Raw genomic sequence first — 26410 nt, 5'->3', positions numbered from 1 at the left:
ATACTGTAGCACGTGAACAGTAGCAAAAAAAAGTTAGAAAAAAATAAAACTGCTCAAGTGGACAGTGCCGTGAACAGTACTCTCTAAGTTTTCTTTACTTATTCTTGATTTCTTCAATCCTTTATCTTGTGATTTGTTGACTTTAAATTATTGGGAAACCCATTGTGGTTGTTATCTCTTGAAAATCCCATTAGTTTTAAAGATTCTTTGACTAAAACTCATCAAGGAACTCAAAAGTCACATTGAGGGGTGCAAGATCATTACAATACATTTGTATCCAAACTCATTGATATGTTCTAAATCTTTTCTTGAAAGTGTTTATTTCTTGCATTTGGTTTTCTTTATGTTCTCTTACTAGATACTTGAAGTATTTGTCCATACTTAGAGTTGTCTAGTAATTTTGTGTCTATTTCTTTGTTTCGTGCTAATTTGTTCCGTGTTTTTTTCTCTCTCTATTTTCATTGTGTATTTCTTGTTTCCTGTCAGTTTAAGTTTTGTTGTCCTTTTCTTTGTTTGACATAAACTCCATTCTTGAACCAAGCTTTGGAACTTACTTTGAGGTGTTTGAGTTGCTGGTTTATTGAAGAACTTCGAGGAGCAGCCCTTGAGTGGTAAAAGGCGAGAGTGGTGAGATTCTTTGTGGGTAAAAAGCCTACTTGTGTGATACACGAGTGTTGAGAGTCACTACTTGAGTGATGTAAGGGTGTGATGCTTTTGGTGAGGTCCTTTTGCTTCTAACAATTTTTTGTTTGTAATTAAGCAATTTGCAGGTCTTTGGGAGGTTGTGGCTACATCCATGGATACCAAAAGAAAGGAAGAAGATAAAATATTAAAAGAAAGAGATGAAAATGACTTTTACTGGTTACGAAAACTCTATGAAGAAATGAAGAAAGCAAATGATGAGTGGGATGAAAGAAAGAAGAAACAACATAATTCCAAAAAAACATCTTCAAACTATCCTTCATCTAATGAGGGGGAGTTGAAGCACAAGGCGTATGAAAAGAAGGACCAAAGGGACACATCAAGTGCTTGTAGAAAATCAAAAATCAGAGTTGATGTTAGAAGTCCTCCAAAAGATAGTAGAGGAATTCTTGGCAAGTATGTGGGTGCTTATGATACTTCAAATAACATATTCTTCCAAGGAAAGCAAGGGAGTGTTTCTTCATCAGTTGGATCCTTTTTCAATTCAAACAAAAGTGAGGATGAGCGACAAAAGAAAGAGAGAAGTAAGGGTGAGAAACTTGACAACTCAAGAGAGGAAAAAGTAGAGGAAGTGATGAATGAAGAGAGTGAGTTGTCAAGAACTGGAAATGAGTGGACAAAATCGAGTGAAGTGCGTTTGGGAGGTAAAATAGAGGGTGAACAAAAGCACTTGAGAGATGATAGAAAAGAAGTGCTTAAAAGAAAAGAGTGCATAAGTGTGAAAGGATCTTGTTCAAGCTCTAACCTTTTAACTCATTCTTTTTCTAGTATTTGTGCTCCAAATGTGCAGGTTGTTGAAGAAGAACCCATTGAAGTGTTGGAACAACAATTGAAGGAAGAATCTAGCTTCAAATGGGATTTGAAAGTAGCAAAGGCTGATGATTTGTGGAAACAATTGCAAGTAGAAGACAAAGTTGAGCTTGATGATCTCATGTGGTATGACCTTATCGATGATCTATTTGTAGATGCAAACAAAACTGAACTTGTACCACAATTTGTTGAATCAAGGGTTTTAGGTGAAGATATAACTCAAATTGAGAGTGAACATAACTTTTTTTGTTGTTCTTCTCACGTGAGCAGTCTGCCACAATGTGGTGAAAGTGGGAAACGAGATAAGTTGAGTGAACAAATCCAAGAGAATTTGAGAAAGGATGAATCTTGTTCATATGCTAATAAACTAACTCTTTCTTGTTTTAGTCTTTTATCTCCTTTCATGCAGAACATTGAGGATGAACTTTGTGTAAAGGATGATGACAGCTCACTTGAAGAAGACAATCTCATGGGTCAAGGTTTTAAAGTGTGGGATAACCCATTGTGGGATGATACTAAACATGAGTTTACTGTACATTTTTGTCCACTTTGGGATTCCAATGAAGGAAGCAAAGGTGATGAAGTTTCCAATGAACACATTGAGACACATGAAGCTTTTGGTGTCGTAGATATTGAGAAAGTTGAGCTAGGTGCAGAATGTAGTAGCTCAAGTGCGGAAAAGGACAAGTGCTCACATGTTTTCAACTTCACAATATCTTTATCTTGTTTTCTAGATCCTTATTTGCAGGTTCATTCCAAGCCACTTCACAAGAAAATAACTTTTGATCCATATCATGACCATGGTATATTGAATGGTGAGGTTAAGTTGTTTAGAAAGAGCAAATATGGTATGTTTTCTTGGTATTCATATGCTTTTGGTCTGGCTAATGATCCTCTACTGTTTAAAGAGCTAATGAATTGTGTTTTTAGTTCTTGTGTTGGAAATTACATTGTTCTATTAGATGATAGCTTGGATATTTAAAAGGGTGTTTGTGCATAAAAGAACTAAGTGGGTTAAGTGGTTGCATGGTCACTACCCTGTGTTGTTTTTACCAAATGCTTGTTTTGTTTCCTTTGTTTGCTCCCTACTTATTGTGATTATCATGTTGGTTGCAGGTCAATGTCAAGATTCGAGGACGAATCTTCTTTAAGAGGGGGAGAATGATAGCAACCATGGAGGCTCAAATGCATTAAGGAGCAAAAAAGGTCACCACCAAGATTCGGGACGAATCTTCTATAAGAGGGGGAGAATGATAGCAACCAAGGAAGCTTAATTTTCGTTGAAGACTAAAAAATATCAAGATGCTTTAATGGGCTTCATTTGGTAATGACATGTCATGTAATGGAGGAATAGCTCCAGCCCAAAGGAGATCTTTAGGGCTTTATACTAATTGGAGGCCCCAATTGAAAACCAAGATGAGTTGCATTATGGCCCAAAACATGCCCAAAGAAGGAACAAGTTCAGTAGCCCATACTTGTGTTTCTAGAAGATCATTTAATGCTACGTTGACTACATTTAATGTTTTTATTGAACAAAGTGTTGGTGGTCATCTATGCACATTGGAACAAATGTTTGGTGGTCTTCTATGCACATTGGAACAAATGTTGGTGGTCTTCTATGCACTTTGGAACAAAGAATTGGTGGTCTTCTATGCAGCTTGGAAATTGCACCTTAATTAATTTGGTTTGACCAACTTTAATGTCTAGAATGTTCTTTATTTTATTTAGGGTGGCAGCCACCATTTCTCCTATATAAAGGGGTGTTTTCTTTTTCATTGTAACTAAGTTTGAATATTAATAATATTAGCCTTGTGCTTGTGGAGACCTTTGAGGTTCTCTTTTGGGTTATGCCCTTTTTGTTCTACTTTGAACCGCAACTCGGATTCTTCGATGGTAAGATTCCTTGTTTGAGTTCCCTCCCTCCATTTCTTCTTCTTCTTAATTGATTCACTATTAAACAACGTTTTAAGTATCAAATACTTGAACTTGTGAACTTCTTTCTCAAGAATCAATCCTTCCCCCTTTCTAATTTTCAATTCTAAAGTCTTCAGCTAACCGTGTTGTTATCACCAATATACTTCCTAAAACATCCCGCACGATGTCTTTTAAATTTCTCAACTAACCAACTTGTGATACGACTATTTGAATACTTTAATTCCATAAAGAAGCCGAAATTAATACCAACAACATCAATAACAACATCCTCAACATCCTACAAGATAAATATATGTATTTTCATCCAAAATTTTCTTAAACCCACAATCCATAAATCAACAACATCAACACAACAAACTATAACCTCTATTCTTGCAAATATTCCTTAGTCAAAGTCGATAAAGAAAAGATTCAATGATTCATACCTTATTTTTATGAAGGTAGCAAACTCTTCATCATTTTCTTGTCCCCAAGCTAACTCCAACACCAAACGAAATTATAATCGTGTCTACACGTTGCCCGGACTTCGATTAGTATTCCGTAGCTTGAAATTCACTCAAAATCCTCACTTTTATGTGATGTATATTTGCTCCCCTTTGTTGCTGAATTTTCTGGAAATTTGGAGAGTTTTTGAATGAAGAAAAAGGGGATTTTAATCCTTTTATAGTGGCCAAAGTCGGCATCACTGTAGCAGTACTGTAGCAGTGTTGTTTCTGCGTCGACAGTTCAGTTTGTAACGTCTATAATTCTCTACTCCGACGTCCTATCGATGAGCGGTTTGTTGCATTAAAAACTAGACGGGAAGAAATACATTTTAGGATTTTGTTCCACCTTAAAACTCCTAATATACTAGGAGATATACCCCTCCAAAGTTGACTAAAAATCTGCCCAATATTTGTCAAATTTTCGTCAAACTTATTTTCTTCAATTTGTTTGATCTCGAAATCTTCCGAAACTCTCCATACATGATATTTATCATTTATTATACTTGATAATGGTCATGTTCTTGTGTTTCAAAATAGTCTTTCCCGATTACGACTTACGAGGTCGTAATTCATCCTTTACTTCATTGTTACATACTTCCCATGGCTTGTACCTTCCAAAATATCATGGGACGTCTCCGTTACTCCATTACTACGGTGATGTACGTGTCATGCTCATGGTCTGAAAATGCGGGGTGTAACAGGTTCTTGATACTCTGGGCGCTTAGGAAGGACTTGCTATTGCTGTTGATTTGGTGAGCCCACACGTTCATTCGTGGGATACCCTATTTATTTGTTTATTCATTTTAGTAGTTTTTCGGGCTGCGTCCCGATGAGTCGAACTATTATTCCTTTATCTTAGAAGCTCCATAGTATACATTCTTGTGGATAGTTTTTGAGTTATTTATTAACTCTCGGGCACGTATTACGTTTGACTAAGTATTTAATTAATAAAGACTTCTGCTGATTTAATTCATATATTCATGATTTGTTTACATTTATTTTATAAACTATTGGAGGAGAATATTGAACCTGGCGGGTTCAAGTACTGTTATTGCATCTTTTAGGTTCTTACGATGTTGTTCATGACGTCAGATGCCAGTCTCGTCTAGGGTGGGTTTCGGGGCGTGACAAGCTTTGAGGTGTTTCAAGAGCCTAAAATTAAGTTCGTCGAGTGTAGTTTCCAACGCAACAAACCGTTCGTCACTACGAAATCGGAGTAGCTTATGGGCATTTTAAAACGGACTACCAGAAGCATGCGAATGTTACACCTCGGAAAAATTTTCGTTGATGCACAGTGGATAGAATAACGAGGGGAACGAAGTATACGACGTTTCAATAAGTAAGAAATAGCATTTGATGATTCTAAATGAGATTTCAATGACATTTGAAGTAAGAGAAGAAAGTTGTCAAGGAAGGCAAGGCATACATTATGTATCGGAAAGGATTTACGAGTAACGAGTTAATGATGATTTAATGATGCTTTGGAGAAGAGTTATAACGTCCCTTAGATTGTTAATGAGGTGCTAAACAAGTGTTAAGAAGGTTCCATAAGGATTGGAGATCAAACGAGTCGACGAGAACGAAATTGGAATAGCTGGGCATTATACGGCCCAACATACTGGCCGTATAAATTATACTGGTCGTATGTTAGGCCGTATATTTAGCCCAGATGGGTAACCTTCTCTGCACCAAATCTACGGCCAGACATACGGTCGGTATAATTTACACGGACCGTATGTTGGTCCGTTGAAACTGGTCGAGACAGATTTTGTGTATTAATAAGGGACCAAGTTCATTTCATTTCATTCCCCCCCCCCCCCCCCCCCCTCCTTCTCTCTATAACTCTCTAGAACATTTCTCCCACAAGAATTCAAGAAATATTAGTGATCAACTACATCAATCTAAGTGAATCAAGTGTAAGAAGCACAATAAAATTCATCCAAGCCAAGGAATATCAATGGAAGTGAACTAGGGTTTTGGTGCAAGAGAAGTATTTCAACTCAAGGCTTACTCCTAACCATCTAAGGTAAGTTTCATGGTATTTTCATGTTGTTTAAGGTATTTGGAAGTTGAAACTGGATTGTAGAAGAATATAGAAAAATGGGTCATGAATGCGGGAATAGTGTCATTTTGAGTGATAGCTTGAATTGAGTCATGATTCTTGATGTGTTGTGATATGGTTATGTTATAAATGATATTAAAGACATAGGATAAGCATTATATGTGAGAAAACGTACTAGTATACTTAACCACTGATACAACTCGAATGGCATCAAGACCTTTTACAAGGAGCCAAGCGAGGGAACTTCAAGCTATGCAAGCATTGTTCATGAGGAGGGACATACTTGAATACACTCTAACACCTTCCCGGGGATTGCAAGTGTTCATGATAGCATGGGAGGATGGTTTGGAGAAGAGGTTGGAAGATGGTCATACTTTCAATGTGACTATTACTTGAAGATTTGCAAATTCAAGTTTTGTTCCCAAAAGAAGACACCCAAACAAGGCCCTTACTTCATTAAGGGTAAAAGTGTAATAGTGTAGTTGTCTTCTTTTGAACCTTAGTATAAGTAGTAGTCTATTTCATTTGGAAGACTTAGTCTATGTTGAATATTGATGTCTTGAAATTGTGAACTCTTTTGAGTATTGAGAGCTTGCTAAGCTAGAGATTGTGAATCTTGTGAGAGGATTGGTTATTAGGGTATCAAATCCCTATTGGTCATCCTAAGAGTTTGGTGCTCTTTAGTTCCTAAATTAGAGGTCAAGTTAATTCAAGAACTTTGGTTGCTAATTTGGGTCTTTAGTTGTGTCAAATTATCTATCCTTTATGTTTCTTGTCCTTTTTCTTCATTTTCGTATGGAATATTGTATCAATTGGTATCAGAGCTTAGTTTAGGTTTGTTCTACCAAATCTAATCTTGGGTTTTGATTCAACAAAAAAAAAAAAAAAAATCGAATTTTCTTGTTGATTTTGTTGAATCTGGTGTTAGATTAGAGTTTCTTAGTGTTTCTAGAGTTTAAATCTTCAATTTCGAATCCATTGGGAGTTAGGGTTTGTGTTCCACCATTGTTGAGCTTCAAAGCTTCAAGAACTTGAAAGTGGGTCTTGTTGGAGAAGGTGAAGTTGAAGGTTGAAACCTATTGGGCTTTGTTCTCTACATTGAAGAGAACTTAAATCCGAAATTTGAGTCAATTTGGAGTTGATTTGAGGGTAGTTGAATTTTTGACTTGTTCTTGTGTTCTTGAACACCTTCAAATCTTCATAAGAAAGAAGACTCTCCAAAGGGCCATTTGATCCAAAAGTTGTCAAAGTTTTCTGATTTTTGCGGAAAAAAAAAAAAAAAAGCATCGAATTGGCCCATATGCGACACTACATGCGAGCCGCATGTTGAACCTGCGAGTCGCAGGTTGTGTCGCACCTTATGACAGAGAGTTGAACGTTTTGGGGTGCCTCATCTGCGAGTCGCGGAACACCATCGCGGGTTGCACCTGTGAGTCGCAGGTGGTGTCGCACCTTGTGACAGAGAGTTGGCATTTTGGCTGCATCATCCGCGAGCCGCGGATCACTATCGCAGGTTGAACCGCGAGTCGCAGGTGGTGTCGCACCTTGTGACAGAGAGTTGGCATTTTGGCTGCATCATCCGCGAGCCGCGGATCACTATCGCAGGTTGAACCGCGAGTCGCAGGTGCTGCACAAGCGTCGCGGGTTGCACATTTCAGGTTTTTTCGACTTAAATTCTCTTTGATTTCATTTCTCAAAACAAAAATTTCTTGATCCTTAGTTGATGGTATTGTGTCCCTAATCCTTTGGTAGGGAACAAAAAAAAAAAAAAAAAGAGTATAGAAATTTAAAAAATTTCATTATTTCAAATTGATACCTTGGATCAATTGGGGCTTCCCGCTCGTGTTTTCAAGTTATCACCTACCCGGACCCGAAATTTTAGTTATTTTCCCGATTTTTGCAATTCCATTTTCTTGTGTCTCTTAACTAGTAGCCATTTAGTAGTTGTTCCTATTTGTGTTGCTAGTTCTTGTGTCCGCATTTCTTTCGTGCCAATTCTTTCGTGCTTTTCTCTTTTATTTACTTCGTTGTCATTTCTTGGCTCAAGTGCGTTTGTTTTATTGAGTCGTCCTCGTTCTTTTTGATAACAAGAATCTATTCCGACCAAGAGTAGAATTTGAACCTTTGTGACTAGTCAACATTAACAAGCACACAATCTTTGGCGGAAGCAATTTGTGAGGCAATCAAAGGTGCGCATACTTGAGCGATTGTGAGTTGATTTTACTAATCTAACGTGTTTGCTTGCTTTGTTGAGTGTCTTAATAGGTACCATGGCTACGGAGGATGAAACTCGAGTTCCCACCGGGGAACTCACACTAGCTGATGTAATGAGAGCCTTACAAGCCTTGAACGATAAAGTGGATAGTATGGGTGGTCGAATGGAAAACTTGGGAAGTAGGGTGGAAGCAATTGAAGGAGGTAGTAGGGAGGTCTCGTATTCGCCCCAAGTGCAATACCAAGGTGGCACAAGTGGAGCTACTCGAAGCACTTCACCTACAGTGTCACCCGGCACCTTCCATCATCTATATAACCCCACTTCCCAAAACACTCCTCAAAACACGACTCTTACCCCACCAAACAACATTCCCATAGGCCAACGGAACAACCTACTCCAACAAGATCAAGCTCCAAATGACCCACATCCAAATGACCCACCCCTAAATGACCCCCACCCAAATGCACCAATTCCACCCCAAAACCGTCCAAACATCCAACAACCAAATGAGGAAGGAATAGAGGAAGCTCTACTTGAGCACGAACATTATGGTGACCAAGGTTGGAGGCCACGAGGGCAAGCACAAGGAGGTTATCGAGGAAGGGGGGGGGGGGGGGGGGGAAGGCATGGTCCTAACCCTCACATGGGTAGGCAAAGAGGGTACCAAGCTCGTGAAGGGTACCAAGGTCGTGACCATCAAGGTTATGACCACGATGGAGATTTTAATAGGAATCACGGTTATGGTGGAGGGCGAGACACGAGTCTCAATTCCATCAAGGTTACTCTCCCAACCTTCAAAGGAAGTAGTGATCCCGATACATTCCTTGATTGGGTGATGCATTGTGATAGAATCTTCTTGACGAATGACATGTCCGAGCTGAAAAAGGCTTCTTACGCCATTGCTCAATTCGAGGGGTATGCCTCCACATGGTGGGAAACTCAAGTGAAGGCAAGAATAATTATTGGACTCCCGCCCACACCTACTTGGGATAAATTGAAGGAGGCCATGCGGCGTAAGTATGTCACCGAACACTACAAACAAGAACAACTTAAGAAGGTGTATACCTTAAGGCAAAACAAAAAGAGTGTGGAAGAATACTATGATGAGTTTCAAATTGTCAAGATGAGAATCGACTTTGACGAGGATGAGTTAAATGCTATGACTCGGTTCCGAGCCGGGTTAAATGGTGACATTGTCTCCCAAATGAGACTCCACAACTATGGGAGCATTGAAGAAACCCTTCAAGCGACTATTGAAATAGAGGAGGGTCTCAAGGAGGACAAAATCAATAAATCAAGGGGCTATGTGAGTTCATGGAACCATAACAAAGAACGAGGAGCTTTCTCCTCCAATTGGCAAAAGAATAAGGGCCCCATGCAAGAAGCCAAGAAACCATTTGTGAAGAATTCTCAAGTTGAGAAGCAAGTTGACAAGCAACCTCCGAAGTTTGCTCCAAAAGAAGGAGGTACGAAAACTCCTATTCAATGCTTTAAATGTCATGGCTTCGGTCATAGAGCAAGTGAGTGCCCTAATCGTAGAGCGTTTATTTTGAAAGACACTTATAGTGAGGATGAGGAAGAATGTGAGGAAGGGGATGAAGAGGGCAATCATGAGGATGAACATCATGATAGTGAAGGGGATGGTGTTGAAGGTGATGATGAGCCTATTGTACCTCTATATGTGGTGCGACGAACCATGATAAGTAAAGCAATGGATGACCCAAGTCAACGGGAAAATCTCTTCCATTCTAAGTGCATCATTAACCAAAACACTAGCATCATGATCATTGATAGTGGGAGTTGTGCCAATGTTGCTAGTACCACCCTTGTTGATTTCTTGAAACTTCCCACCACCCGCCATGAAAACCCTTACAAACTTCAATGGCTCAATGAATGTGGTGAATTGAAGGTGACTAGACGAGCTATCATCAAATTCGCGGTTGGGAAGTATCATGATGAGGTGTTGTGTGATGTTGTTCCCATGCAAGCGTGTCATCTTCTACTTGGCCGACCATGGCAATATGATAGGTCTGTCAACCATAATGGGCGAACTAACCAATACACCCTTGGCCACAATGGTGCCAAACATGTCTTGAATCCCATGACCCCCTCCCAAGTGGGTGAGATCTATAACAAAATGAGGGAGTTAAAGGAGAAGGGACATGGTGCATTGCAAAAGAAGAATGTGGGGGACGAGGGAGTAGAGGAGAGTAGTTCTCAAGAGTTGAGTGGAAAGAAAGGAGAGCTTAGAGGAAAAACTAAGGTGTCGCTTTTGGCGAATTGTGGGGAAATTAGGGAGGAATTGGGGCTCGTCAACCGGTGATTCTCCTCATGCATAGGGACTATGCATTGCACACTAATGAACTAACCCCTTCTTTTCCTAGCTCTATTTCTTCTCTTTTGCAGGAATTTGATGATGTGTTCCCAACGGAACTCCCAAAGGGGTTACCACCCTTGAGGGGAATTGAACACCAAATTGACTTTGTTCCGGGGTCTCAATTGCCAAACAAGCCAGCTTATAGAGCTAACCCGGATGACACTAAGGAGCTTCAAAGGCAAGTGGATGAGCTCCTTGAAAAGGGAGTTGTGAGAGAAAGCATGAGTCCTTGTGTCGTGCCCGTGATCTTGGTGCCAAAGAAAGATGGATCATGGCGCATGTGTGTTGATTGTCGGGCCATCAACAAGATAACGGTAAAGTATCGCCATCCCATACCCCGTCTTGATGACATGCTTGATGAGTTAAATGGTTCATGCATATTCTCTAAGGTAGATCTTAGGAGTGGGTATCATCAAATCCGGATGAAACCCGGAGATGAGTGGAAAACCGCATTCAAGACCAAGTTTGGTCTATATGAATGGTTGGTGATGCCTTTTGGTCTCACTAACGCTCCTAGTACTTTCATGCGATTGATGAATCATGTGATGAAACCTTTTATTGGCAAATTCGTGGTTGTTTATTTTGATGACATTTTGGTGTATAGCAAAACCATGGATGAGCATGTTAGTCATTTGAAATGTGTGTTTGAAGTGCTTAGACAAGAACAACTTTATGCCAATGTTGATAAATGTTCCTTTTGTGTGGATGAAGTTGTTTTCTTGGGATTTGTCGTGAGCTCAAGGGGGGTTGAGGTTGATGAATCCAAAGTAGAAGCCATAAGAAATTGGCCCACTCCAAAATCCATTGGAGATGTAAGAAGCTTTCATGGCTTGGCTAGTTTCTATAGGCGTTTTGTTAAAGGATTTAGTACCATAGCCGCTCCTTTGACCGAGGTAATCCGAAAGGACAAACCTTTTTCTTGGGGTGTGGAGCAAGCTAATGCCTTTGAAACTTTGAAACAAATGCTTAGCTCCGCACCATTGTTGCAATTACCCGACTTTGACAAAATATTTGAGATTGAATGTGATGCAAGCAAAGTGGGTATTGGAGCCGTTTTAATGCAAGACCAAAAGCCCATAGCCTATTTTAGTGAAAAACTCAAGGGAGCGACTTTGAATTACACTACCTATGATCTTGAGTTGTATGCCTTGATTCGTGCTTTGGGAAATTGGCAACACTACTTGTGGCCTAAAGAGTTTGTAATTCGGACCGACCATGAGTCCTTAAAGCATCTTAAGGCCCAAGGTAAGTTGAACAAAAGGCATGCCAAATGGGTTGAATTCCTTGAAACCTTCCCTTATGTAATCCAATACAAAAAGGGAAAGGAGAATGTAGTGGCGGATGCCCTATCAAGGAAACATGTTTTGATTAATACCTTGTCTTCCAAATTGATGGGTTTTGAAAGCTTGAAGACATTGTATCCCAAGGACCCCGTCTTTGCCAAAATCTTTCTAGATTGCGAAGAATGGGAAAGGGAGAGGTGGATTAGGGATAGGTCTTCTACTCCCTATTCCAAGTTTGATGGTTTCTTGTTCAAGAACAAGCGACTATGTGTGCCCATGAGCTCTTGGAGGGAGTTATTTGTGAGAGAGGCACATAATGGGGGATTGATGGGACATTTTGGGATTGATAAGACTTTGGGGATTCTTGAGGAACAATTTTATTGGCCTCATATGCGGAGGGATGTGGCTAAGATTTGTGGCCAATGCATTGAATGTCGCGGCGCCAAGTCTAGACTCCTTCCCCATGGTTTGTATACTCCTCTCCCCACCCCTCAACAACCTTGGGTTGATATTTCGATGGATTTTGTGTTGGGTTTGCCTAAAACCAAAAGGGGTAAAGATAGCATCTTTGTTGTGGTTGATCGATTTTCTAAAATGGCTCATTTCATTGCTTGTCATAAAGTTGATGATGCTCCTCATGTTGCCTCTTTGTTTGTTGAACATGTGGTAAAGTTGCATGGTATTCCCAAAACCATTGTGAGCGATAGGGATCCAAAATTCCTTAGCCACTTTTGGAAAGAATTGTGGGGACGACTTGGTACTAAATTGTTGTTTTCTACCTCTTGTCACCCACAAACCGATGGCCAAACCGAAGTTGTCAATAGGACCTTGGGTTCTATGCTTAGGGCCATGGTTAAAGGAAAATTAACATCTTGGGAAGATCAATTGCCTTTGGTTGAATTTGCTTACAATAGTCATTCATAGCACTATTGGCATGTCACCTTTTGAAGTCGTTTATGGTTTTAACCCCCTAACCCCTTTAGATCTAACCCCTTTATCTCAAGATGTTGTGTTGAGTTTAGATGGAAACAAACGAGCCGAGGCCATGAAGAAGTTGCATGAGAAGGTGAGGCTTCACCTTGAGAAAAAGAATCAAGAAACGGCCAAGAGAGCAAACAAGGGCCGCAAACGAGTTGTGCTTGAACCGGGTGATTGGGTTTGGGTACATTTCCGAAAGGAGAGGTTTCCCAACAAAAGAAAGACCAAGTTGATGCCTAGAGGAGATGGTCCATTTGAAGTACTTGAACGACTCAATGATAATGCATACAAAATTGATCTTCCACCCGAATACCAAGTTCATAACACCTTCAATGTGTGTGATCTCTCTCCTATGGTGGTGCAAGATGTTGATCCCTTAAATTTGAGGACAAATTCTCTTCAAGAAGGGGAGAATGATACAACTCGAATGGCATCAAGACCTTTTACAAGGAGCCAAGCGAGGGAACTTCAAGCTATGCAAGCATTGTTCATGAGGAGGGACATACTTGAATACACTCTAACACCTTCCCGGGGATTGCAAGTGTTCATGATAGCATGGGAGGATGGTTTGGAGAAGAGGTTGGAAGATGGTCATACTTTCAATGTGACTATTACTTGAAGATTTGCAAATTCAAGTTTTGTTCCCAAAAGAAGACACCCAAACAAGGCTCTTACTTCATTAAGGGTAAAAGTGTAATAGTGTAGTTGTCTTCTTTTGAACCTTAGTATAAGTAGTAGTCTATTTCATTTGGAAGACTTAGTCTATGTTGAATATTGATGTCTTGAAATTGTGAACTCTTTTGAGTGTTGAGAGCTTGCTAAGCTAGAGATTGTGAATCTTGTGAGAGGATTGGTTATTAGGGTATCAAATCCCTATTGGTCATCCTAAGAGTTTGGTGCTCTTTAGTTCCTAAATTAGAGGTCAAGTTAATTCAAGAACTTTGGTTGCTAATTTGGGTCTTTAGTTGTGTCAAATTATCTATCCTTTATGTTTCTTGTCCTTTTTCTTCATTTTCGTATGGAATATTGTATCAACCACAATTATGGAAAAATTGAAGTGAAATTGTGAAATGCGGATAATGTAGATGAATGATGATTTTTGGGTATAATATTGTGAATGTTGTGATGGATGTTGGGAGTTGATATGTAAAATGAGGAAAGTTGTATAAACAAAGGAAATGTTGCCCAAATTTCTCTAGCATTAGTAAGCACGTTTATATAATCAAGTAGCTAATGTTGAAGCGAATTCCTTTGAAGGTAGAGATGTGAGCGTTGAAGGAGAACGATCAAGCGATAGAGTAGCAAAACAAATAGGTATGTAAGGCTAGCCCCTTCTTTCTAAGGCATGATTCTTATGACATGATATTCCCTATCTCTTCATGACTTTCTTACATCCCAAAAATTATGAGTCAATCTTAGTAGAGAGCTACGCATATGATAAAGAAAAGAGATACGATACGAGCATGATAATGATGATGATGAATATAAGTATGAAGAATCCTAGAGTAACATACGATGCCCATGAGGCTAATGATCTTAAGTATGGTTCCATTGATGCTTTTCCTTGTGTACACTCACCTTAAAATATTAGTCCCTTCAAGGTGAGATATGATGATTATGATCACTCTATAATGTAATCGGGGGTCACGACCTTATGTCACCCCGACATAGCCAAAGATGCCTTCTAGTTCTAATGTAGGTTTTAATGATAGATGTATAATAATGCTAAGCTATGATAAGGTTACGATAAGCTTATGATAGGATTATGATATGCCTATGAGATGTGTAATAATGATGAGTTTATGTTGATTATATGACGATATGATTCCACCGTGCCTAGTTGGCTGGACATGTCAGCGCTAAAGCGGGCTGCTTGTGATTCCACCATGCCTATTTGGCCGGACATGTCACCGCTACAGCGGGCTGCTTACGATTCCACCGCGCCTAGAAGGCCGGACACGATCACCATTAGTGGGCGGCATATGATGGTTACCCGGACGCGGGTTAATGATGATGATTTATACGATACGATGATGCACGCGCTATAATGATACATGTACTACGATTATGTATATGATATACGTATGAAAGGTATCCACCCTTAAAGGTTACGCAGGTTGTATCTTCACCTTATGACTTATGATTTCTCTATTATTTTCATTTTATTCATGCCTTACATACTCAGTACAATATTCGTACTGACGTCCGTTTTCTTTGGACGCTGTTTTCATGCCCACAGGTAGACAGGGAGACGGTGCAGACCCATAGGAGCCGCCACTAGATTTACAGGAGCACTCAATTATTCCGGAGGTGCTATTTGGTTGATTCTTTAGTGTGTGTATATATATATATATATATATATGTATTTTGGGCACGACGGGGTCTTGTACCATCAATATGTCTAGTACTCTAGTAGAGGCTCGTAGATATGTATTTGTGGGTAGTATGGTTGTTATATCCCGTATTTCTGTACGTTGGATTATTCGTAAGCTGAGGTGGGGTCCACATGTCAAGATTTTTTTTAAAGACATATCACAAGTTATATGGATAATATATGTGAAGTTAAACACAACTCAAGAAGGACCCTTGAGCCAAATCAAAATGGAAGTCCTCCAAAAAAAAAATGTGTGTGGTTTTAAGTTAAGTTTTTGGGTGGTCTGACTTCGGGAGGCCATAACCCCATCGGTATTTGGGAATTTGGGGAAACTCCCAAAATAAAAGTTGTAGATAATTGAAATGCCTTTCCAATCATAGGTCCGCCTATATGAGACATCGGGATAAGGAGATATGGACGTTTTAAGGCAGAAAGGTCAAGTTGGGCAGTGGGCTCGGCCCAACCCGAATTATTAATTAAAACAAAAGTATAAAATGATGACTCATTATGATGGGCACGTGGAAGGATTGGGGGAAGCATATATATATATGGTTGATGACTAATTTTAGTCATATAATTCATTTGTAGTTGTCATTGTAATTGAGAAAGAGAGAGAGAGCTTACATGCCATGGCAACTCACGGCCATGGCAGATTTGGAGCAGCTCACGGGCAGCTGCTGATAACAACACGGTTAGCGGAAGACTTTAGAATTGAAAATTAGAAAGGGGGAAGGATTGATTCTTGAGAAAGAAGTTCACAAGTTTTGATACTTAAAACGTTGTTTAATAGTGAATCAATTAAGAAGAAGAAGAAATGGAGGGAGGGAACTCAAACAAGGAATCTTACCATCGAAGAATCCGAGTTGCGGTTCAAAGTAGAACAAAAAGGGCATAACCCAAAAGAGAACCTCAAAGGTCTCCACAAGCACAAGGCTAATATTATTAATATTCAAACTTCGTTACAATGAAAAAGAAAACACCCCTTTATATAGGAGAAATGGTGGCTGCCACCCTAAATAAAATAAAGAACATTCTAGACATTAAAGTTGGTCAAACCAAATTAATTAAGGTGCAATTTCCAAGCTGCATAGAAGACCACCAATTCTTTGTTCCAAAGTGCATAGAAGACCACCAACATTTCACCAAACATTTGTTCCAATGTGCATAGAAGACCACCATCACTTTGTTCAATAAAAACATTAAATGTAGTCAACATAGCATTAAATGATCTTCTAGAAACACAAGTATGGGCTGCTGAACTTGTTCCATCTTTGGGCATGTTTTGGGCCATAATCCAACTCATCTTGGTTTTCAATTGGGGCCTCCAATTAGTATTAAGACTTTCCCTAAAGATCTCCTTTGGGCTGGAGCTATTCCTCCATTACATGACATGTCATTACCAAATGAAGCCCATTAAAGCATCTTGATATTTTTTAGTCTTCAACGAAAATTAAGCTTCCTTGGTTGCTATCATTCTCCCCCTCTTATAGAAGATTCGTCCCGAATCTTGGTGGTGACCTTTTTTGATCCTTAATGCATTTGAGCCTCCATGGTTGCTATCATTCTCCCCCTCTTAAAGAAGATTCGTCCGCGAATCTTGACATTGACCTGCAACCAACATGATAATCACAATACGTAGGGAGCAAACAAAGGAAACAAAACAAGCATTTGGTAAAAACAACACAAGGTAGTGATCATGCAACCACTTAACCCACTTAGTTCTTTTATGCACAAACACCCCTTTTAAATATCCAAGCAGTACATCATCTAATAGAACAATGTAATTTCCAACACAAGAACTAAAAACACAATTCATTAGGTCTTTAAACAGTAGAGGATCATTAGCCAAACCAAAAGCATATGAATACCAAGAAAACATACCATATTTGCTCTTTCTAAACAACTTAACCTCACCATTCAATATACCATGGCTTGGAATGAACCTGCAAATAAGGATCTAGAAAACAAGATAAAGATATTGTGAAGTTGAAAACATGTGATCACTTGTCCTTTTCCACACTTGAGCTACTACATTCTGCACCTAGCTCAACTTTCTCAATATCTACGGCACCAAAAGCTTCATGTGTCTCAATGTCTTCATTGGAAACTTCATCACCTTTGCTTCCTTCATTGGAATCCCAAAGTGGACAAAAATGTACAGTAAACTGATGTTTAGTATCATCCCATAATGGGTTATCCCACACTTTAAAACCTTGACCCATGAGATTGTCTTCTTCAAGTGAGCTGTCATCATCCTTTACACAAAGTTCATCCTCAATGTTCTGCATGAAAGGAGATAAAAGACTAAAACAAGAAAGAGTTAGTTTATTAGCATATGAACAAGATTCATCCTTTCTCAAATTCTCTTGGATTTGTTCACTCAACTTATCTCGTTTCCCACGTTCACCACATTGTGGCAGACTGCTCACGTGAGAAGAACAACAAAAAAAGTTATGTTCACTCTCAATTGGAGTTATATCTTCACCTAAAACCCTTGATTCAACAAATTGTGGTACAAGTTCAGTTTTGTTTGCATCTACAAATAGATCATCGATAAGGTCATACCACATGAGATCATCAAGCTCAACTTTGTCTTCTACTTGCAATTGTTTCCACAAATCATTAGCCTTTGCTACTTTCAAATCCCATTTGATAACAACACGGTTAGCGGAAGACTTTAGAATTGAAAATTAGAAAGGGGGAAGGATTGATTCTTGAGAAAGAAGTTCACAAGTTCAAGTATTTGATACTTAAAACGTTGTTTAATATTGAATCAATTAATAAGAAGAAGAAATGGAGGGAGGGAACTCAAACAAGGAATCTTACCATCGAAGAATCCGAGTTGCGGTTCAAAGTAGAACAAAAAGGGCATAACCCAAAAGAGAACCTCAAAGGTCTCCACAAGCACAAGGCTAATATTATTAATATTCAAACTTCGTTACAATGAAAAAGAAAACACCCCTTTATATAGGAGAAATGGTGGCTGCCACCCTAAATAAAATAAAGAACATTCTAGACATTAAAGTTGGTCAAACCAAATTAATTAAGGTGCAATTTCCAAGCTGCATAGAAGACCACCAATTCTTTGTTCCAAAGTGCATAGAAGACCACCAACATTTCACCAAACATTTGTTCCAATGTGCATAGAAGACCACCAACACTTTGTTCAATAAAAACATTAAATGTAGTCAACATAGCATTAAATGATCTTCTAGAAACACAAGTATGGGCTGCTGAACTTGTTCCTTCTTTGGGCATGTTTTGGGCCATAATCCAACTCATCTTGGTTTTCAATTGGGGCCTCCAATTAGTATTAATACTTTCCCTAAAGATCTCCTTTGGGCTGGAGCTGTTCCTCCATTACATGACATGTCATTACCAAATGAAGCCCATTAAAGCATCTTGATATTTTTTAGTCTTCAACGAAAATTAAGCTTCCTTGGTTGCTATCATTTGTGCTACTTTCAAATCCCATTTGAAGCTAGATTCTTCCTTCAATTGTTGTTCCAACACTTCAATGGGTTCTTCTTCAACAACCTGCACATTTGGAGCACAAATACTAGAAAAAGAATGAGTTAAAAGGTTAGAGCTTGAACAAGATCCTTTCACACTTATGCACTCTTTTCTTTTAAGCACTTCTTTTCTATCATCTCTCAAGTGCTTTTGTTCACCCTCTATTTTACCTCCCAAACGCACTTCACTCGATTCTGTCCACTCATTTCCAGTTCTTGACAACTCACTCTCTTCATTCATCACTTCCTCTACTTTTTCCTCTCTTGAGTTGTCAAGTTTCTCACCCTTACTTCTCTCTTTCTTTTGTCGCTCATCCTCACTTTTGTTTGAATTGAAAAAGGATCCAACTGATGAAGAAACACTCCCTTGCTTTCCTTGGAAGAATATGTTATTTGAAGTATCATAAGCACCCACATACTTGCCAAGAATTCCTCTACTATCTTTTGGAGGACTTCTAACATCAACTCTGATTTTTGATTTTCTACAAGCACTTGATGTGTCCCTTTGGTCCTTCTTTTCATACGCCTTGTGCTTCAACTCCCCCTCATTAGATGACGGATAGTTTGAAGATGTTTTTTTGGAATTATGTTGTTTCTTCTTTTTTTCATCCCACACATCATTTGCTTTCTTCATTGCTTCATAGAGTTTTCGTAACCAGTAAAAGTCATTTTCATCTCTTTCTTTTAATATTTTATCTTCTTCCTTTCTTTTGGTATCCATGGATGTAGCCACAACCTCCCAAAGACCTGCAAATTGCTTAATTACAAACAAAAAATTGTTAGAAGCAAAAGGACCTCACCAAAAGCATCACACCCTTACATCACTCAAGTAGTGACTCTCAACACTCGTGTATCACACAAGTAGGCTTTTACCCTCAAAGAATCTCACCACTCTCGCCTTTTACCACTCAAGGGTTGCTCCTCGAAGTTCTTCAATAAACCAGCAACTCAAACACCTCAAAGTAAGTTCCAAAGCTTGGTTCAAGAATGGAGTTTATGTCAAACAAAGAAAAGGACAACAAAAACTTAAACTGACAGGAAACAAGAAATACACAATGAAAATAGAGAGAGAGAAAAACACTGAACAAATTAGCACGAAACAAAGAAATAGACACAAAATTACTAGACAACTCTAAGTATGGACAAATACTTCAAGTATCTAGTAAGAGAACATAAAGAAAACCAAATGCAAGAAATTAACACTTTCAAGAAAAGATTTAGAACATATCAATGAGTTTGGATACAAATGTATTGTAATGATCTTGCACTCCTCAATGTGACTTTTGAGTTCCTTGATGAGTTTTAGTCAAAGAATCTTTAAAACTAATGGGATTTTCAAGAGATAACAACCACAATGGGTTTCCCAATAATTTAAAGTCAACAAATCACAAGATAAAGGATTGAAGAAATCAAGAATAAGTAAAGAAAACTTAGAGAGTACTGTTCACGGCACTGTCCACTTGAGCAGTTTTTTTTTTTTTTCTAACTTTTTTTTTGCTACTGTTCACGTGCTACAGTATTTTTTCAGTTTTTTTTTTTTGTTTTTGGTATTTAGAATTCAAATCAATAGATCGGGTGAGTATAGGAATACTCAACCATCCAAAGCTCTGATACCACTTGATAACAACACGGTTAGCGGAAGACTTTAGAATTGAAAATTAGAAAGGGGGAAGGATTGATTCTTGAGAAAGAAGTTCACAAGTTCAAGTATTTGATACTTAAAACGTTGTTTAATAGTGAATCAATTAAGAAGAAGAAGAAATGGAGGGAGGGAACTCAAACAAGGAATCTTACCATCGAAGAATCCGAGTTGCGGTTCAAAGTAGAACAAAAAGGGCATAACCCAAAAGAGAACCTCAAAGGTCTCCACAAGCACAAGGCTAATATTATTAATATTCAAACTTCGTTACAATGAAAAAGAAAACACCCCTTTATATAGGAGAAATGGTGGCTGCCACCCTAAATAAAATAAAGAACATTCTAGACATTAAAGTTGGTCAAACCAAATTAATTAAGGTGCAATTTCCAAGCTGCATAGAAGACCACCAATTCTTTGTTCCAAAGTGCATAGAAGACCACCAACATTTCACCAAACATTTGTTCCAATGTGCATAGAAGACCACCATCACTTTGTTCAATAAAAACATTAAATGTAGTCAACATAGCATTAAATGATCTTCTAGAAACACAAGTATGGGCTGCTGAACTTGTTCCTTCTTTGGGCATGTTTTGGGCCATAATCCAACTCATCTTGGTTTTCAATTGGGGCCTCCAATTAGTATTAAGACTTTCCCTAAAGATCTCCTTTGGGCTGGAGCTATTCCTCCATTACATGACATGTCATTACCAAATGAAGCCCATTAAAGCATCTTGATATTTTTTAGTCTTCAACGAAAATTAAGCTTCTTTGGTTGCTATCAGCTGCTATGGTGAAAAAAAAAAATTATAATCTCCTAAGGTGTTTTACACGTCAAGAAGGCAGCAACCTAAGGGTGTCGAAGTGCGGGAGACGAAGTGGTGCGAATTGAGCAAGTTATTATAGGATCTGTCCTAATCAATTCAAGGTAAGATTTCTTCATCTTGAAATGTAATTGGAGTTAAAGATGTTGTAATGGAGAGATGAATTTTTATTATATGGAATTGTTGAAATATGAATTGGATTAAATGTTCATAAAGTGGTGGACTGTTCTTGTTGAGCTGAAAGATTAAAAGTGTGGTTTTATGTTCATGTGTTGTTGCTCTTGTTGTTGTCGTGTTGTTGATGATGTGGCTCCTAAATTTGGAGGAAAGAAGTGTATAACGTATCGTATACAAAGCGTATGTTGATCTATTTGGTGTATAATCTTAAATATTAAGGATTTGGATTGGAAAAGGATTAAGAAAGGTTATTAGGTTATTTGAGTTGTTTATGGGCTGGATTGTAAGGATTTGATATGAATATTTCTATTACTATTGTTGTTGGTATTTATGTGTTAACAGGAGGATAATTGGAAATTCGGGTTAGGCGAATATATAGGGGAAATGCTGCCCGATTTTCGTTAAGTCTTTAACTAATGAAAAACCCCAATCGAGAAAGTATAGTTACTAACGATATCGTTACTTTTATATTAAATAGGCTAAAGGGGCGACGAAGCGAACGAGATTACAAATAACCTTCAGCAGGTATGTAAAGCTGTCCCTTCTTTCTTTTGGCATGTCATAGATTTAAGTGACGAATGATATGAGCTTTGGGGTAATTCTATTCATAAGTTTCGAGTGTGATTCATGATAATTATTCACTTCTTGAAGTTAGAACTCTTAAAATGATTGAGCTTCCCTCTTCAGTTTTCTATACGTTGGATAGTAGTCGATATATATATAAGCTCTTATTCTTAGAAACTCTACGATAACTAATGTCCTTGACTACTATAAGCTATTTCATACTATATTGACATGTCTATGATTCCTAAGGCCCTTTTGATATTATTTATGATGACATTCGAGGGATATTTGATATGATTGTCGCTATTGATACTCAGGTGTTAATCCCTTCTTCTTATTCTGTTTGAGTCTTGATAATGTTTTAAATTGTATATGGTTGCTCACTACTCTGCTCGTGCATGCCTCAATATGTCCTTCACCGAGTCCCGGGCCGGGTATGTTATCGTGCACAGTTTCACTGCATTGTTCACCGAGTCCCTCACTAGAGGGTCGGGTACGGTATACATATATATATATATATATATGTGATGGTGTTATGCTGTGTTATGGCGTTATGATGTGTTTATGGAGTTATGCTGTGTTATGGCGCCAAAGACGGGGTGGCGACCATGTTCACCGAGTCCCATAATGGGCCGGGTATGATATATGATATTGACATGCATGATTTATGTTTCAAAAGGGCAAGTGTTTTGGTATTCTGGACATTGTACTTGTTTTCTGTACTCCCTAGTTCAGTTATGATCCTTTTTACTGTATTTCATGCTTTATATACTCAGTACATATTTCGTACTGACCTCCTTTCTTCAGGGGGCTGCGTTTCATGCCCGCAGGTACAGATAGTCGGTTTGGTGATCCTTCAGCATAGGACTTCTACTCAGCTGTCTCGGAGAGCTCCGTTGTTCCGGAGTCTAGACTTTGGTTCAGATCTTATATTGTATATGTATATGTTTATCCAGGGGTACGGCGGGGCCCTGTCCGGTCATATTTCACTGTTGATACTCTTAGAGGTCTGTAGACATATGTGTGGGTTGTGTATAAGTTCTGTTCAGCTGTGTCTATACGTTGTGCTATGTATATGTTCGTCTGTAATGGCAGCCTTGTCGGCTAGCATATGACATGATATTGACGTGTAGTGGCAGCCTTGTCGGCTTGCGGATCATTTTATGATTTGATCAGTTGTGACTCCTCAGGAGACAGTTTATCTGGACATATATATATGACGACGTTGTGAACCTTGGAGTTCCTTTACAAGTTTCCATATTGTTCTTAGATTTTGTATGACTATATTTAACAGGTACGTATACGGGTGTCCAGGTTGGGCACTAGTCATGGCCCACGGGGTTGGGTCGTGACAAAAGTGGTATCAGAGCAGTTCGTCCTCGGAGTGTCTACAGACCGTGTCTAGTAGAGTCTTGTTTATCGATGTGTTGTGCACCACATCTATAAACAGGAAGCTACAGGACATTTTGGATGTTACCTTTCTTTCATATCTAAGATCGTGCGATAGAGCCCAGCCATAGGAAATGAAATTCCTTATACTAACCTTTGATTTCAGCTGAAGAACGACATCGACAGAAGAAAGCGACTGATGATATTGGAAGTTACAAAGTACACAAGTAAGCAACGGTGCGAAAGAGGCATGTCGGATAAGGTAAGAATATTGAAATATGGTTGAAATGTAAAGTTGAAGGATAACAGAGAAGGTAGATGAAGGATAACAAGACAGATCGTTAAAGGATTAGGTACGTCTCGAGGTGCGATATGTGAGGTAGGTTCCGACACCTTTATATTTTTTACTGGAAATTGGGAGGGTGTGACTATGATACGATATGATATATGCGTATATATGTTGGCCCTGTGAGGCATTGTTGGTATTTCCTGCGTGCAGGTTTGAAAAAGTAAGAAATACAGAGGAAACTCTACCAAAATTTTCCTAGAAGTAAGAAGGGAATGAGATATAAGTTCATAATGTGTCTTGAAGGTTGATACCGATAGGGTAAATTTATTATGTTGGACTAAAGCTTTAAGAGGTACCCTCCATGTCATCCGTAAGAGGTACCATTCTTATTTGGAAAATTTTATTTCGAAAAAGCATATATGAGTAGCAAAGTTTGGAATTCATTTGAACGGACCAGAATACTTTCCAACCACATTTTGCCTTAGAAAAAGGCTCACGTTGAAGGGCGAAAATGTCCAGCAATTAAGTTTCACTCTATTGGAAGAGTACAAAGCATACAACAAGTAGTTTGTGAACTTTAATTCGTTCACGACTCAAGAATAAATTTGGAGGTAAACCATGTGAATCAAGCACTAGAAGTCCTGTGGTGCTTGTCGGATTCTAGTTTTTCTTCTGGTGGTGGTTGGAGAATGTTTCATGGTTACATTTTATTAGTTCTTAATCAACTAATTGGAGATGGAACTTGTGGAAGGAAAACTCAAACTTGCGGGCTGTCTAGGATCATGTGTTTCATATGTTGTTGGTGAAATGCTGGGATAATTTGGAAGAGCTGGTAATACTAAGGGATGATTTAGGAAAAGGTGGCAACTCTTAACAAAACATTTTATTGAGATATCGAGTGAACCGATAAGTAGGGATAAATTACGACGAGTTTACAGTTAAAAGAAGTAATAGTATGATTGAGATAAAAGTACGGAGGAGGAAGAATTATGACGAATTATGAAGGTATTGATAAGACAGCTTGTGATATCTTAAGGATAAGATTGATCAAAAAGGGTGAAGGGTTAAGTACGCCTAGTCCACAGAGTGTAATCAAAACATAGTAAGAATCGTTAATAAAGTTAAGAAGTATTACGTTACAGGATGGATTACGAACAAGATGTAATGTGAACACCATACGGATTGTTATAGAAATGAGTAAAGCCTAGCGAGGAAGTAACTAAAGGATATGATGTGATTAGTGTGAAACGGAAAAGCAAATGTAGAACGAATAAGAAAGACTTACAAAAGTTCTATAGGGAAAGTTCAGAATAGAAGTCAAGTGGTAACGAAAGTGCAAGCGGGCACAGGAAGAGAAGGAGTTAATTGAAAGAAGAAGATAAGAAGAAAGCGAGTGGGATTACAGTGTAGCGATGTGTTATGACGTGTATAGCTGAGAAAATGAGTAATATAAGCGACAGAATTGTGAAAGACAAACCTAAAGGAAGATGAGCAACGAGACAGAATGAATGCAAGAAATGAAAGGATATAGGGGTAGCATGAGTGATAACAACACGGTTAGCGGAAGACTTTAGAATTGAAAATTAGAAAGGGGGAAGGATTGATTCTTGAGAAAGAAGTTCACAAGTTCAAGTATTTGATACTTAAAACGTTGTTTAATAGTGAATCAATTAAGAAGAAATGGAGGGAGGGAACTCAAACAAGGAATCTTACCATCGAAGAATCCGAGTTGCGGTTCAAAGTAGAACAAAAAGGGCATAACCCAAAAGAGAACCTCAAAGGTCTCCACAAGCACAAGGCTAATATTATTAATATTCAAACTTAGTTACAATGAAAAAGAAAACACCCCTTTATATAGGAGAAATGGTGGCTGCCACCCTAAATAAAATAAAGAACATTCTAGACATTAAAGTTGGTCAAACCAAATTAATTAAGGTGCAATTTCCAAGCTGCATAGAAGACCACCAATTCTTTGTTCCAAAGTGCATAGAAGACCACCAACATTTGTTCCAATGTGCATAGAAGACCACCAAACATTTGTTCCAATGTGCATAGATGACCACCAACACTTTGTTCAATAAAAACATTAAATGTAGTCAACGTAGCATTAAATGATCTTCTAGAAACACAAGTATGGGCTGCTGAACTTGTTCCTTCTTTGGGCATGTTTTGGGCCATAATGCAACTCATCTTGGTTTTCAATTGGGGCCTCCAATTAGTATAAAGCCCTAAAGATCTCCTTTGGGATGGAGCTATTCCTCCATTACATGACATGTCATTACCAAATGAAGCCCATTAAAGCATCTTGATATTTTTTAGTCTTCAACGAAAATTAAGCTTCCTTGGTTGCTATCATTCTCCCCCTCTTATAGAAGATTCGTCCCGAATCTTGGTGGTGACCTTTTTTGCTCCTTAATGCATTTGAGCCTCCATGGTTGCTATCATTCTCCCCCTCTTAAACAAGATTCGTCCTCGAATCTTGACATTGACCTGCAACCAACATGATAATCACAATAAGTAGGGAGCAAACAAAGGAAACAAAACAAGCATTTGGTAAAAACAACACAAGGTAGTGACCATGCAACCACTTAACCCACTTAGTTCTTTTATGCACAAACACCCCTTTTAAATATCCAAGCATTACATCATCTAATAGAACAATGTAATTTCCAACACAAGAACTAAAAGCACAATTCATTAGCTCTTTAAACAGTAGAGGATCATTAGCCAGACCAAAAGCATATGAATACCAAGAAAACATACCATATTTGCTCTTTCTAAACAACTTAAACTCACCA

The 26410-nt window shown here is 38.5% G+C and overlaps 1 protein-coding gene across 1 annotated transcript; it reads left to right on the top strand.

Annotated features, from left to right (window-relative positions):
* The first annotated feature begins 258 nt into the window (after positions 1-258).
* LOC132614621 (uncharacterized) lies at positions 259-3513 on the top strand. Its single transcript, XM_060329116.1, has 2 exons — positions 259-2327; positions 2629-3513. The coding sequence occupies exons 1-2, from the start codon at positions 797-799 to the stop codon at positions 2661-2663; spliced, it is 1566 nt and encodes a 521-aa protein (XP_060185099.1). The 5' UTR covers positions 259-796; the 3' UTR covers positions 2664-3513.
* The last annotated feature ends 22897 nt before the right edge of the window (positions 3514-26410 follow it).

The sequence above is a fragment of the Lycium barbarum genome, chromosome 10 (assembly GCF_019175385.1).
Source record: "Lycium barbarum isolate Lr01 chromosome 10, ASM1917538v2, whole genome shotgun sequence".
Lineage (NCBI taxonomy): Eukaryota > Viridiplantae > Streptophyta > Magnoliopsida > Solanales > Solanaceae > Lycium > Lycium barbarum.
Note: the sequence above shows the minus strand (reverse complement) of the source record. Positions and strands in the feature narration are given on the sequence as shown.

Excerpts from the sequence above, each read along its gene's own strand:
- LOC132614621 (XM_060329116.1), top strand. The coding sequence starts at position 797 with ATGGATACCAAAAGAAAGGAAGAAGATAAAATATTAAAAGAAAGAGAT. Across the intron at positions 2,328-2,628 it reads TGACCATGGTATATTGAATG|GTCAATGTCAAGATTCGAGG; the intron begins GTGAGGTTAAGT and ends TGTTGGTTGCAG.